The 15,529-nt window shown below is 45.2% G+C and overlaps 1 protein-coding gene across 7 annotated transcripts in view; it reads right to left on the bottom strand.

The window, feature by feature from the left end:
- DENND5B (DENN domain containing 5B) overlaps positions 1-15,529 on the bottom strand; it is a 149,941-nt gene that overhangs the window by 65,948 nt on the left and 68,464 nt on the right. For all 7 annotated transcript variants that reach the window (XM_053253502.1, XM_053253504.1, XM_053253498.1 and 4 more), the window contains 2 exons: positions 7,360-7,469; positions 242-908 (listed from right to left, as the gene is read on the bottom strand). In XM_053253502.1, coding sequence (XP_053109477.1) covers positions 242-908; positions 7,360-7,469 — 777 coding nt within the window. The remainder of the gene's footprint in view (positions 1-241; positions 909-7,359; positions 7,470-15,529) is intronic.

Here is a 15,529-nt window from a genome sequence, read left to right as displayed (position 1 = left end):
ACTAGACATTTTGTCAGCCGCCTTGGGTTTCCAAAAAGGATAGAAGAGCAGGATAGAAAGAGGTATACAAACAATAAGATAAGATAAAATAGCCCCAAAGAAACCAAGAACCCAAACATTAGAGCAGATATCTCTTTTTTTACAGGCCCACCTCCCTCCAGTCTTTGTGGAAGTACCAAAATTTTAAGAGGGCAAGAAGAAGTCAACAGATTGATCACATTAGGATGAGGATTTTGCTTACCTTGAGAATAAAGAAGAATCTGCATTTCTAGGAGAACACACGTAAAAACCTGGACGAGGTTCTCTAAGCCCAGCAATTCGAAGGCCTCCCGGAGAGGGTAGTCAGACAGCGGAAGTTCATTAGGGCCGGGTCTCTGGCAAACAATAGGCTCATACACTCCATAGAATTTTAGTGACCTCCCTGGGGGCGGAAGGGGCACTTCGTAAAGAACGTTATGGATATAGCTCTCCAGGGGCAAAGGTGGGGGTTGCTGAGACGTGACCGCCTTGTAAAGTTGGACAAGGAACTTCTTGCAGGCTTGCATGAAGGGCAAGGGAGCAATGAGGCAAATACACTTGGAGACGTAGAGCGTGTCCCTGTTGATGTCATAGGAGTTGTAGCGCTGCATCTTGGCCAGTGAGGTGGAGTCGCCGTCGTCAAGGCTGCTGGCCAGGGAGTCCATGCTGCACGATGACGAGGCGCAGACGCTGCCGCTCTGCTCCGCGTTGTGCATTTGGTAGAGCGTCTGCATGGCCGTGCAGATTTGCTTGCTCGTGACCTCCTCATAGAAGGTGAGCACAAACCCGTAAGTGCGAGAACCATCTTCCCGGGTAATAATGAAGGAGTGGAACTGGGGGTCTCTGTTATCCGTTTGAGTCCTGAAGGACAGCCCTTTGGGCATGCATAACTGCAGGGAGAGTAGGGGGAGAAAGAGACACACATTTCAATAGCCAGTCCCACTTCAAAGAATATCATCTGCATGCGCACCTCTTGCGCAGGCCCCATGAAATGCTTGAGCACATGCAGCATGTATATGATTCACATGTGTTCGAACTGGGTTTGCACGGGAGATGTCCCAGTGGACTCTGCTTACCACTGTTAATAAGAAATGAGGGAAGTGTGTAGGAGAAGCCAACTTGTTAAACCATTCAATTAAAATCTGCACTTCTAAAAATGAGATTCCGATCCTCAAGCTCAGAAATATATTGCCTTTTACGCAGCCAGCAACTGCAGTGGCTATTTGCCACTGCTCATAAATTCATTTAAAGACTCATGCATTAGCTGTATCTCTGTAAAGAACCTAACAAAAAACCCATTTCCTTAGCAGCTAATGTGGATTACACATAATTAAAAAAGAAAGAGGAACGTACCAGTAAAGAGCTAAGTGTCAGCAACCTAAAGCTGAATCATTTAAGCAACTGCAACAGGAAAACACAGAGCCCTCCCGGGGTTCTTGATGTCACTTAAAATCAGTTTATTTCTAACATAAGATAAAATAAGCGCTGTGACCACTTTGTTACACCTGAGAGCATGTAAGGCACTGGGGTTGGCGTTCTGAACAATTAACCATACAGACAATCGTATGGACACCGTAGGTGGATGCCTTGTGCGTGCTGACGCTGTGCAGAGCTTTTTGAGACAGGCTCTGCCCCAGCAGGAAGCTGGAAGGGGCAGTGGCCAGCAGGTAAGGTCTCCTTTTTCTTAAAGTTCCCTTTCAAATTTTTCTAAAAGTGCTTGAATCATGCTTTGGGCACATCCCTAGACAATCGTCTATCATCATACACGCTTGCTAATGGTAATGTGTCAGTTTCACTGAAACTGAGGTCACCTTGATCAAATGGATCAAATGGTAAGTCATTTACAGAAATCACAGAAATGCTCCTTTGGGAGTATTAGTGCCATTCTATATTGCATAATGAGCAAGTTGCAAACAAGAGATCTGAACTTGTACACCAATACTCCTATGGATATTTATACATCACTTTTTAACAACAGTTCTCCAAGTGATTTACAGACATACACAGAGAGAAAAAAGATGGTTTCCTGTCCCAAAAGGGCTCACAATCTAAACATAAACACAAGGTAAACAGCAGCAACTGGAGGGATGTTGTGCTGGGGTTGGCTAGGGACAGTTGCTATCCCTCAACAGATAAAAGAAAATCACCATGTTAAAAGGTGTTTCTTTGCTCAGTTAGCAGGGGTATTCATCTTTTTCTTTCATTCTTTCTAAGAAAGAGCTAGAAATATTCATAGAGAACATATGTTAAATGACTCAAGTCAGCATTCCAGATGATCACTTCCAAGAGATCTGCACCAAGAGATAAGATTTTTACCCATGTTAATTGCTGAAGACAGCTATTCTCCCCTTGGGTCTTGACCAAGTTCAGAGAGAAGCCACAGACTCTATGGAACGCTGCTGGTGGCAGGGTAGAGGTCTGGTTCCAGTACAGGTTGACCAGGGTCCAAATGGCAAAAGGCAAATTGTGTAGTCTAAGGCAAGCTTGTGAAAAGCTTTTGGAGCAGGCAGACCAGGGCACAAGAAGTCTGTTCAGCAGCTTCTCCCAGTGACTAGTTGCTCATATTGATCAGCTAGCTCAAAGATCAGGGCTCTCTAGAGCAGAGACTCTTAACCTTGGATCCCCAGATGCTGTTGGACTACAACTCCCATCATCCTCAGCCACAATGGTCATATTTAACATCCAAACTCAAATCATACAGAGCATTTTTTAAAGGCCACTAAAGCCAATGGACATCTTCAGGAGCAGCTTCCTGATGAGACAAACTAAGCCGACCGCCTCAGGCACTCCTTTGTGTGTATGGGGGGGCTTTTTGAGGATGGCAGAATTCGCCCCCCCCCCCCCCCCCGCACCTCATTGCCACCTGTCTCTGCCCCCTGGCTGGTGCTGGCTGAAGGGTGGGAGCCAGCATGACACTGACCCAGCCCCAACCCCCAAGCCAAAATGGTGAGCTGGTCTTGTGGTAGCAAGCATGAACCGCCCCCTTTGCTAAGCAGGGTCCACTCTGATTTGCATTTGAATGGGAGACAAGTGAGCACTGTAAGATATTCCCCTTAGGGGATGGGGCCGCTCTGGGAAGAGCATCAACATGCTTGCATGCAGAAAGTTCCAAATTCCCTCCCTGACATCTCCAAAGAGAGCTGAGAGAGACTCCTACCTGTAATCTTGGAGAAGCTGCTGCCAGTCTGTGTAGACAATAGTGAGCTAGATGGACCAGATGGCCTGACTCGGTAAAGGCAACTTCCCGTGTCCCTAAGCCCAGGTATCACTCTCTCATTTTCACAGAACGTGTGTGCCTGGCAGCAGGCAACATGCTCTCTGTCCCTGGCTGCTTTGCTATTAAGCCAGCAGCAGCTCTCTTTGTCCGTCACTTTCACTGGTTCCTTTTCCCGCCAAGCATGGAAAGGGCGGCCAAAGGAAGGAAGAAAGGGAGAGAACAGCTGCTGCTGTGGCCAGCTCAACAACGCGGCAGCCAGCAACAGAGAGCACCCAGGCAGCCACTCCGGGCTTCCTCCAATTGGGTGCACTGGGTTCAAATCCCTCTCCAGCAACGTGCCCTTCTTGGGTTGCTGCCTTCAGCTTGGGTTTGTCCAGACGTGAACTGCAGGCAGCAAAGCAAGGAAGTAAGTTTATTGTTGTAACCACAGGTCATAACAGAGCATGACATAAAAGAAGAAATGCAACATACCAAGAAGTTACACCCACTGAGCTGAGCTAAAACCAATGCCATATTTTATATACACTTCTTTCTGAGTTTAAAAGAAAGCATAGTGAGAGTAGTGACTTGACAACTGACATGTGGAATCGCATCTGCAAGAAAAGCAAGGAGGAGGCACATGGCTTCCTTCTGCTTATCCCCTTCTCCAGCAACGCACCTCTTCCTTCCTTGCTGCCTCCAACACCCATCTGATAGACCAACACAAGCTGGAGGAAGCCATAAAAGGAAAGGGCATGTTGTTGGAGGTGGATGGAAGCAGGAAGGTGCAATCATTAAGAGGAAGGGGAGGGGGGAAGAGGAAGGAAGAGGGTGGTGCCAGGGGTGGGATGCTACTCTGCCCACCTTGCCTTAGACATCCATTTACACTGAACCAGTGCTAGACACCTTCTCTCTCTCATTGCCACTAACTCCAGAGAAGATAAGATTAAAATCATTGATTAGTTACCAGATGTCAAATGCAATTCAACCTTTTAGTGGCAGAATCAGAATCTGACGGGACAGTAAGAAATAAACGTTTAGACGCAGTACTGTCAGCCTCATGAATCATCCTGGTCCTCAAAGTTAATGCACAAAGTAATATATGGCTAGGAATCAATAGCAGGATTTAATTTAATGAAATTGGACACTGACATGAACCATCACATTGCTACACTGGCTAGTTTTGGAAGACAGCCACAAATTCATTCAAGACATTTTTAGCCAAAAGAGGAAAGTGATGTACGTAAGGACTCCCATCACTATGCGCAAGTGGTGATTCTCCAGTATAGCAGTGGTACTGGGTTCCAGTGCTACTGGACGACATCAAGAGCTGTGTTGCACTGGCACAATGCTGCTGTGCTAGTGTAAGAACACAGTACAAGGACATTGCACAATGAAGCATCTGTTGCATGACAAGGTGCACAGCCTTGCATGTGTCTCAGGGAAGTTCTTCCACTAGCAGCTGTGGATCAACACAGAGCACCACTACTTCATGAAGCTCCACAAATTTCCTTTAGTGCAACGCTAGTCTGGAGACCACCCACTGTTCCCAGTGGTTTGGCCTCTAATGTAGCACTCCTGTCATTTCGAACAATGCATTCTGGGTGGGTCTTGTGCTTTTGGTATTCAAGAACAGAAAACTGTTTGGCATGAGATAGAAACCTGCTGGAGGTGTTTGCTATCCGTGGATGGCAAACAGTGCATCCTGGCTGGCCACACATCCCAGGTCATTCTGCATTCAGCACTTGTCTACAGAGGTCAGTGCACAGAGGTCAGTGCTGCACACAGAGATCCTCCCTGTGATTTACAACCCTGGGCTGTCATTAGGGGAGGGCAAGCAGGGCGACCGCCCTGACTCCTACTCTTTTACCCCCCCATTAAAAACCAACTGGAAAGGGGCTTATCTGAGAGCCCACCAGGACTCTCCAAGGACAGCCCATAAATGTTTACATTTAGGTATGGGGAGATAGACAGAATTTATATATTAGTCTAGAATAGAATTTATAAATTTCATCTCATCTCAGGTGAGCCTTCTCAGAGTTCTAGGCCCAGGCGAGGGACATGGGCGCGTGGGAGGGCCTTCTCTGTTGCAGTCCCCTCCTTGCCTCCTGAAATTCGTAATGCTCCCTCCCTTCTGTCCGTTAAGAAGTTTCTGAAAACTTATCTATTCTGCCAAGCTTTTAGTTTTGTGTGTGTGTGTGTGGGGGGGGCTTTCTTTCTCTCTTTCTTCCTCCTGCTGTTGTTTTAATTTATGTAAACTGCCTTGAGTCTAAGGAAGTCAGGCGGTCAATAAATTTGCTAAATAAATGAATGAATGAATGAATGATTGAATGGTTGAATGAATGATGTGTAAAATCTGTACATCATCCTGGGCAATTAAAGGCGACATATACATTCTAATAATAAAAACAAGGCTGCAGCCCTAGAAAAAGAAAACTGCGGTGGGTGTGACAAAGATAGGGAAGAAGAAGTTCTGAAGGAAAAACGCTGTGCCTCAACTGCAAACTGAGGGGGAGTGGGGTGGGGACCATGCTTTTGGTTGTTCAACAGCTACAACTCCTACCATGGCTGCAGCCAGTACTCTGGCAGTATGGAACACATCAAGCTGTTTTTCAGGGTCTCCCAACTTGTCCTCCCTGCTTCTCTGAAAGTGTTGCTCATGGAGTTTAAATGCACGAAAGTGCCTCTACAAAGGAACATAGGCAGCTGCCCTATACCAAGTCAGGCCATCAGTCCAGCTAGCTCTGTATGGTCTACTCTACTCTGACTGGCAATGGCTCTCCAAGGTTTCAGGCAAGAATCTCTCCCAATCCTACCTGGAGATGCTGCCAAGGATTGAACCTGGGACCTTCTGCATGCAAGTAGATGCTCTACCACTGAGCTATGGACCCATCCCACCACCAGGTCATAAAATGTAATATAAAACTGCATCCTGCACATTTACTTTCCAGGGGAGAGGCGCGGTGTGTGTGGAAGGGGGTGGGGGGCTACAATTATGGCTGAGGAGCAAGCAGCAGCCTGGGAATACCTAAACCATTTTGTGGACACAGAAGTGGCTCATTGGAGCATTCCCCAGGACTCCAAAGCAGCCATAACTATAACTAAGAAACAGCCTTTAAAAAAAACAAACATGTGCGTGGCATACTAGATAGCTCAATAAAAACAACAGAGGGGTTATATTTCTCTTTGCCATGATGCATTCGATTTTTCAGAAGCCATTTGCAATTTTCAGCATCTAGCAGCAGCCGAGTACTCTCAAAGGTTAACCCTCAAAAAGCTTGTGCATTCTCTTCCAAAGGGGAAAACCTATGGCTGCTTCTATAAAAAGCAGATTTTAAAACGTCAGGCGAATGACAAAACTAATAGAGAAAGAGAGAAATAAAAGGAGCAACAAAGGTCAGCAACTGCAAAGGTCAGGAATTATTAGGAGAAAAGTGTTCCCTTAAGTGAGACTATTTCCCCCTTCAAATGACAGCATTTTGCAAAGACGATGATTTGCAGGAGAGGAAAGAAGCATTATTGCTCTCTTAGCACACTGTTTTTATCCAGTCATCACAGAGAATGGCTAAAAGCCTGAAAAGCAGCAAGGCAGCTGATGAAAGCATAATTTGAAGGATTTGAGTCAGTATAGTACAGCAATTAGGGCCCGGTTCTGGATGATGACAGTTGTAGTCCGACGACATACAGGGACCCAAGCTTGAGAATCGCTGGACTAGACTATTTGCCTAGAAGGACCAGCATTTCCCAGTTTTGAACCCATGCTCAGCCATGATACTCACTAGGTGCCCTTTGGCTAGTCACACACTCTCAGTCTAATTTACCTCACTGGATTATTGAAAGAATAAAATGAGTGGTGAGAGAACCAAGTCTGCAGACCTGAGCTCCTTGGAGGAATGGCAAAATAAAAACAACACAAACCATTTCCCACTTACTTGTTTAGATGCTTCACTTAGGCCATAATCCTAAACATGCATACTTGGGAGTAAACCAAGTTAACTCAGTGGGACTTATACACAGGATTGGATTGCAAATTGATGCATGATTGTTCTTATGTCTGCACCATACAGGAGAAACAGAGGCCCTCCTGTAAGAGGAGGAAAAGAATGTAGAGAATGATCGGTTCTGAGGAGGAGTTTCTGACATACCATGTTGACTGCATCTTGATCAAAGGGGTTCCATTCTATATTCTGGGGATAGTGTGCCAAGACCTTCGACTTGAAAGTTCTTCTCAAGGGGCTCTGGTCAAAGTTTTCTCCTGCAACAAATAAAGAAGCAACAATGGTCAAGGACCACCGAGTCGCAAACCATCTGGTCTGTTCATTATCTGACTGACATGAAAAAAGAATTGAGGGGGAAGGACACACACGTTTTTACTAGAACAGCTTCTCTTCTGTAAAAAAAAGACTGTGGGTGGGTGGGAAGAGGTCTGAATGAAGCTCAGACACATAATCCAACTGATTCAGTTCTTTGGATGAAAGTCTAGCATGCTCATAGATATTTGTAAGGAACTGGCCACAATCTGAATTTACCCTTTCCAAGCAAGACAAGTTATTTTATTATTATTTAAGCTACTAATAGTATTCAGGTAGCTAAACATTCAAAAAGCCAAAATAATCATCAATAACAACTCTACAAAGATGACGATTCAAGCTGGCAAATTATACTACAAGGTTAAAGCAATCTCTTAAGACACTAACATATTATGAAGTTTCCATCATCAATAACAACAACAACAAGAACAACAACAAATGATAGCAATGAAAAAGTAGAATTACAGCTAAAATTAAAACAAACACGTAAACACACACACACACACACACACACACACAATCCTTTTGAATGGTAGAAAAACACTGGGGAGAAAAGAAGCAATTAATAATTCAATTGCTTTACTTTGTTATGATGTTGTGCCTCTAGAATTATTGAACACCCAGCCTTCCTTTTCTTATCTGGTTGAAAACAGAACAAAATAGAAGATAGAAGTGGGGGGGGGGGGGAGAGAGTTGGGAAAGAGGGGAGGAGGCTAAGTTTGTGCATGTCTGCTGATCCAGGGCTCATCAACCACCTTTGCTAAATAAGTCAAAAGGGCACAACTTGATGAGCACATTCTGAGGCAGCCCTACCATGAAGCAAGGTGATGTGGCTGCCTCAAGCAATAGGGTTTGGGTGTCATTAAGGATAAGCAGCTTAAACTCAATGGCCCAGTTTCCCAGAGCTTGTCTGCACGGGCCCCATTGAAATGAAAAGGAGTTGCATGAGACAATCACCGCAATATATACATTAATCTTTTTAATTGCAGCAGGAGTTTCCCATTTTCTGCCTCAGGCACCAGAATACCTTGGACCAGTTCTGTGGTGCCAAGAAAGTGGGGGTTGGAGGTGGAGACCAAAAAAGCAAACTAAGAAGTTCATCCTCCCCACAACACATGCATATGTAGCTCCTTCTGAACCAGGCCCAAGCCCCTCTGGATTCAGGGCCAGTTCAGAAGCTGCTTGATTCAGCACTATTAATTCTGCATCATTAGCCCCTTGTTTCTGTGTGTGTGTGTGTGTGTGTGTGTGTGTGTGTGTGTGTGTATAATCTCAGGAATAGAAGCTGCAAACCCCTACTGGGGTAGTATCTTCAACAGATGTTAAGATGTGAGACACCTTTCCCAAATGTGTTAACATTGCAAGAGATGTGTATTATGCTCACCTGTTTCGTTTGTAGCACTGGCAAGACCTTAAAGTAACTCCCACATCTAAAAATGTCACTTGTAAAATACATACATGTTGTTACTACCTCTAAAACAGGTACAGATACAAATGGGCCATCCCAAATCCTTCAACAGCTTCTAGGTCCCATCTTAAGAGATCTCTAGAATCATAAACACATAGAGCTGGTTTGTAGGATACCTTCTCAGCCTACACGGATTAAGGAGAGGATCCGCCAAGAGCATGCCCATTACGATGCCCTGCTGGCACATCCTTTTATAGTTTGGGGGGTGGGGGAGAGGGCTGCATCTGAACGATCCCTCTACATGTGCTCCAAACACTTAACATGCCAGGAGGGCGTCAGAATGTCCACAACAATGTCCTAGGTACGTGGGTCATACGTTATCTTCCAGACTGGCCCGGAGACTGCTAACCTTAAACACCGTGTATGCTCAGTCAGACCTTAGCAAATCACTTGAGGCCCATTTCAGAACTTCTAATGCACCTGGTTAGAAATTTCAATTAGGCTAATTAGAGCGATTTCAAAATTGATGCAGAAGCAAAACAAATGCTTGCTCACTGATCACTAGACAGGTAGTATAGTCTGTAAATAAATGCACCTGCATGATACAAGCATTTTCAATCAGGATTTAGAACAGTCACACTTTTCATTTAGGTACGCACCTAGGATGTTTCAGCTCTGCACCTGGAAGTGTAGTCTATGGAGCACCACCCTTGATGTATCTTAAGATTTTCATACACTGTAGTTCTTCCCTATTTGTTATTTTCCCATTAGATCTACACCCAAAACGTTTATGTTCAACCTTTCTTGCTTACACATAAGTGGGACAAAGGTTTCCTACCCAGCCCCATTTGGCTTGAAGATCCTTGCTACCGATGCAAAGAAGTGTAGCCCAGAAAAGCAGCTGCTGAAAGGGATTGCATGCATTCCACAGAGAAACAGATATATTATAAGGCCTTTGAAAAACATCATGCACTTAGATGGTGTAATAAATATTACCAGGCCTAGAACTCCACAATGAACCGTGCTGATTATCCCATGTGGTACAGCAAAGTTATACAATTATGCAGGCTCATCTGTGTGGTACATATGGCATGCTGACTGCAGTCAATGTTTTGAAATGCTGAAAACTGTAATATTAGAGCGTGACATTGTGAAAGCTCCACACACTCCCCAAGAGAGATAAATATATGGTGCCTCACGTTAAAATGCAGTGTTCTAGTTAACAGAGAACTGCATATGTTGGAAAACTCGTCAGCCTCACTGGAGCTTTCCCCCCAGTAAGTCTGCATAGGACTGAGTACCAGTTGCAGGGGAGTAATGGCAGGAGAGAGGGCATGCCCTCAACTCCTGCCTGTGGCTTCCAGCGGCATCTGGTGGGCCACTGCGCGAAACAGGATGCTGGACTAGATGGGCCTTGGGCCTGATCCAGCAGGGCTGTTCTTATGTTCTTATGACTGCAATATAATCCAACTGTATTAGCGAGAATCCAAGTTAAATCCAAAGATACAGCCATTACATCACACTGGCTCTAAAACCAGAATTCATAAAGCCGTACAATTTCTTTTAATCCTTTCATGATATAGTCAGTGTTCAACATCCAGACTAGCTATGTACTGGCGGAATAGTATTTTTCAATCACATTAGGGTGGGGGTGGGGGGGCGTGATTTTCAGCAACCCCCCTTGTCCTCTGCAACCACCTGTGCCTCCTGAAAATGGATCTCTGAGGTCCCACAACACTTGGGAACATATTTTGGGAGGCATATGATTAGGCAGCAAAATCTATAAACTGCATGTTCTGCAACAGAAAAGACTGTTTCACTGCCAATCACAGGGGGACAGACACCAGAGTCTTCCAGATGATCTCAAGGGATAGGTAGAAACATACAGGGGAGAGGATCCTTCAGGTACCCTGGCCCTAAGCCATTTAGGGCTATAAAGGTAATGACCAGCACCTTGAATTGTGCCTGCAAATGAAGCGGTGCCGAGCCAGTCTCTCCAGCTCTTCACTCCACCATATACACCGTTGGAATCCCCAGCCTGGAATAAGGCCCCTAGTCCTGCCCTTTTTGGTGTTCCCAGTCCAAAACCGGCATCCATCAGGAGAACCAGAAAGTGATGCCAAAGTCTCCACACATGTTCTGCTGAGCGTAGAAGACAGTCCAGGCAATGGGCCAAGGTGTAGCTGTGGATTGGCAAAAGAGTCCTCATAAGGGCAGGAGTGTGGAAGACCCTCATGGACAGACTAGTGGGAGGAAGGGGTTATTGGGTCAATGGAAGGCAGAGGAGGAGAAAGATCAGACAGCAGGTGGCCAGCCCTGAAAAGCAGGGTAGGTAATGAGAAGTAAGCCATGAGAAGTAAGGAAGCCATGAGAAATAAGCCTAGGAAGAAGACGACGATCTGGGTAGCTGAGAGAAGCCCCTCTCCACCACTGCCAAGGCCTCTGGAGATGTCAAGGAGGGCAAATAGGAGTCACAAGGCAAGTGGCCCAAACACACACACACACACACACACACACACACACACACACACACACACACACACACCTCTGTCACTTTTGATGCATTTTTATATTGCAAGTCACTTTAGGAACCACTGAAAGGTAGGTTCTATAAACCAGTAAATAACTTTCTGTCATTCACTCCCCTTTGCAAGGTACAACAGGCAAAGATCACAATCGATCAACACAGATCAACAACTCTGATGCCCATGCAGAGCTCTGTATGCACAGGAGCTGCCCTGTCCTCAGGTAAAAATAAAGCTCCATACATCCATGGCAGTTACCTGAAGTGTATACTGAGCAGTCTCCAGTACAATCAAGTGGAATAATCCAGCATTGCAAACATGCAGAGACAAGCATGCAAGTAAAGGTCCGAGGACCTTCAGTTACTTACTAAATAGGTGTCCATATTAGGGCTGTTTCATATGTTATGCATCCAACTCAGGTTCACTTGCAAGTACATACCTGGGTAGGGAGCTACTTAGAATCCTAGCTTCCTATCTCTCTCTCTCTCTCTCTCTCTCTCTCTCTCTCACACACACACACACACACACACACGTCACATTCATGCTCTACATTGTTAGGGTATACAAGTAAAACATTTTTGTGTGAATCAGCCCTAAGACTCACACACAAAGGGAATAGCTAAATTAGCTAAAGCACCGGGATAACCTTATTTAGAGCAAGACTACTATGAACTGCAAAAGGTTAAAGGAATGTTTAGCTGTCATTTAAAATTTCAATAAGCATTTAGCACCAATGACAATACAGGAAACTTCCACTTATAATTAACTGGTTCCTTTCTGTGGTTTTGCAAAATCCAGAGCAATTCATGTTTACAAGTGTGCAACAAAATGATGGATGCTGTGGTTAATTGAACAAATCTCCACTCTATTAGGGATGCTAAGTGGTCTTCATTAAGCTGTTAAATAAAATTACATTATCTAATGCTGACTGCTAAGACTAGAAGCAAATTGGGCTTTAAGACAATTACACACAATATTTTTTTTGTTTTGTTTTCAGGATTGCTGCTCACAACAAAATGGGTTAGAAAATTTAGTTGAGAAAACCTAAAGCATCTTAATGTGTAATCACTGCGGGAACAGGATGCTGACTAACATGGCAAATACTTCTTAGTCCATTTATCTTCAGCCTCAGACATTTTAGCTCCATAGCTGGTTACAAATTTTGTTAAGTGCATTCTGCCACAAATAGAATATATATTTTTTAAAAACCCTCACACTGTCTTAGAAGAATCAACAGCACTTGTACACCATCTTTGTTGTCTGTCAATTCTAACTAAACTGGTTCAACGTTTCTTAGTGGATCTGTTTCCTGCCAATGGATTTGCCCTTTAGATTTCCAGACTACACAGAAACTCAAGAGGATTGGAACTGACATACACGGCAAGGATGCCCCAGCGCAGCAAGAAAGGGGCAGGTTTTTTTATGACTTTCCCTCGCTGTGTTACGCAGGACATATTTTCTCGTGGCATGGAGGGTTTCCTGGGGAAAGGGAGGTCATCGAGAATTTGTCCCTTCCCATTGCATGAGTGCAGTTAGTCAAGAAATTCTGCTAGTTTGCTCTCCTGCTGCCCTGGATCACCCTTGTTCCGTTATGTCAGCCACAGCTAGAGGGAGATAAAGTGATGTTTGGATTGATAGGGAGATAAAGTGGTGTCTAGATAGATAGTTATTAAGAGTGAATTCTCAGGTTTTTTCTACTCATTCCAAGGTGAATTTTGGCCATTGCTTCCAAGCAGACAGTCCCACACAGCCTGGTCTCACAAGTCACTCACATAAATTACTCTAAGCCATCGACATACAGTGGGCATGTCCACACAGAAGCTTCCCATGTTGCTGTCAGACCCGGTTTTTGCCAATTTGACAGGGGCAAGATCTAGTGAGGAAGTGAAGAGGAGGCCAAAGGCAAGTTTGTGGCAGGGTAATGCAGAAAAAGGAACCTCTCTGCTATTCATACCTGGAAGTTCAAGTCTTGAAAGTTTTCTAAAGGGATCAGATATGAACTGCTCTGGCCAGTCAGTGGCCAATGGGCTTCCTGCAGGCTTCTGTCATGATCAAGAGACTTTGTGATCATCTCGCATTCCCTTGGCCCAGCATTCAGTGGTGGGGCACAGACTAAATTCCAGCTTGATGTGGCCCAGACAGTATCCTCACCCAATATTCCCTAGGTTCAGCACGCACTGCAGTCTCGAGTTCTGACAGAAGTCAGCTGGTGCTTCTTTTGCTTTTGGCATAGATTTTTTGCCATCAGACTTCATACTTTCCCCTGCACTTCTTAAAAGACAACTCAAAAAGGTCCTGCTGGGCTTTTGGAAACATGGGAAGATGCTTTAAATTGAGTCAAATCATTGCTCCATCTAGCTCAATACTCTCAACACTGACTGGCAGCAACACTTCACTGTTTCAGATTGATACTTCCAGCCCTACAAAGGGATGCCAGGGACTTGAGTCTGGGACCTTCTTCGTGCAAAGCAGATGCTCTTCCACTGAGCTATAGTTCTCTTCCTATGCCAGCGTTCTGTTTTCCACAGTGGAGTTTTTCTCAGCCCAACCGGAAGATGCCAGGAATCGAACCTGGGAGCTTCCAAACCTTTTCTCACGATCGGCGAAGGGCTCACAGAGGGCTAGGAGAGGAAGCCTCAAAATGCTTGCCTCCTCCACAAACGATCCTTTCTCCCTTGCTGAGCGAGCTGATTGCTTGCCCAGACGATACTGGCAACAGGGAGTTTCTGGGGCCAGGAGGCCCCCAGAACTTCCATAATGCACCACATGAGTGCACAGTGCATTATGGGGAGCCTACTGACACTGGTTGGGAGTCTACTCGCATGTAGGTGCCGCATGGAGCCATGCAGCACCAACACACAATCAATTATTCCGGGTTCTAGGCACCCTTGTGCCCAAAACCCGGGCTAAGCAGTGGGCTCCCTAAGTGGGCTTGCCGCCGCCAGGAGTTGTGTGGCTCTCTGCGGTTCACACGCACCAGCAAAACTGGGCTGGGCTTCCTTAGCCCAGTTTTGCCTGCACATGTGAACAGCCCCTCTGAATGCTAAGCAGGTACTCAACCCCTGAGCTACGGCCCCCTCCCCTTTGGACTGTCCTGATTGGCATCCTTTCATTTCTGCTGCTATGATTCTTGTTGTTGGCCATTAGTATTTCGTGTGTTGGCTTATTTTAAATGGCATGATCTTGCATCCATTTTACTATGCCTTGTTATCTAGCTTGGAGACTCTTGGGCAAAAGACAAAAGAGGGGTTGTATTGAATATTTTAATAAATTAAGAAGTAATGTGCTATGAACCAATTCAGTTATCCTTCCTGTCTGCATAAGGCACAGCTGGGGGATCAGTGCAAAGACTGGATTCAGATTAATGGTCACATGGCTTGCATAGTTCAGATGCACTGAAAAATCAAATCAGCTACGCCCCAACTAAAAATCCCACAATCAGCATGGCTATGTGACTAAGCACAAGACAGTCTATCCAACAGCAACAGAATGACTCATGAAGTATGAATTTGTATTTGAAAGAGACAATCTCTTTTATGCATTTAGTGCAAGGTTAGGGACATAGGGATATGGAAAGCTGCCATATACTGAGTCAGACCATTGGTCTATCTAGCTCAGTATTGTCTTCACAGACTGGGAGCAGCTTCTCCAAGGTTGCAGACAGGAATCTCTCTCAGCCCTATCTTGGAGAGGCTGCCAGGGAGGGAACTTGGAACCTTCTGCTCTCTTCCCAGAGCGGCTCCATCCCCTGAGGGGAAGATCTTGCAGTGCTCACACATCTAGTCTCCCTTCCATATGCAACCAGGGAGGACTCTGCTTAGCTAAGGGGACAAGTCATGCTTGCTACCACCAGACCAGCTCTTCTCTCTAAGGTTCATGGGGTGGTGGTGACTGTAGCATCTGTTGTTCTGCCACTGATCATCACACCAGGCTAATAAAAAGGGTTGGGGAGAAGGAATATAGCTGAGCACTGATTAGAATTTTAGAAGTTACCGATCAAGAGGAAGAATATTTGATTGACCATTCATCAAATTCCAGAGAAGCTACAAGATGGAAGTAGGTATAGACAGCC

This window comes from Hemicordylus capensis, chromosome 5 (assembly GCF_027244095.1).
Source record: "Hemicordylus capensis ecotype Gifberg chromosome 5, rHemCap1.1.pri, whole genome shotgun sequence".
Taxonomy (NCBI): domain Eukaryota; kingdom Metazoa; phylum Chordata; class Lepidosauria; order Squamata; family Cordylidae; genus Hemicordylus; species Hemicordylus capensis.
The sequence above is the reverse complement of the archived record's forward strand: the minus strand, read 5'-3'. Positions and strand labels throughout refer to the sequence as shown.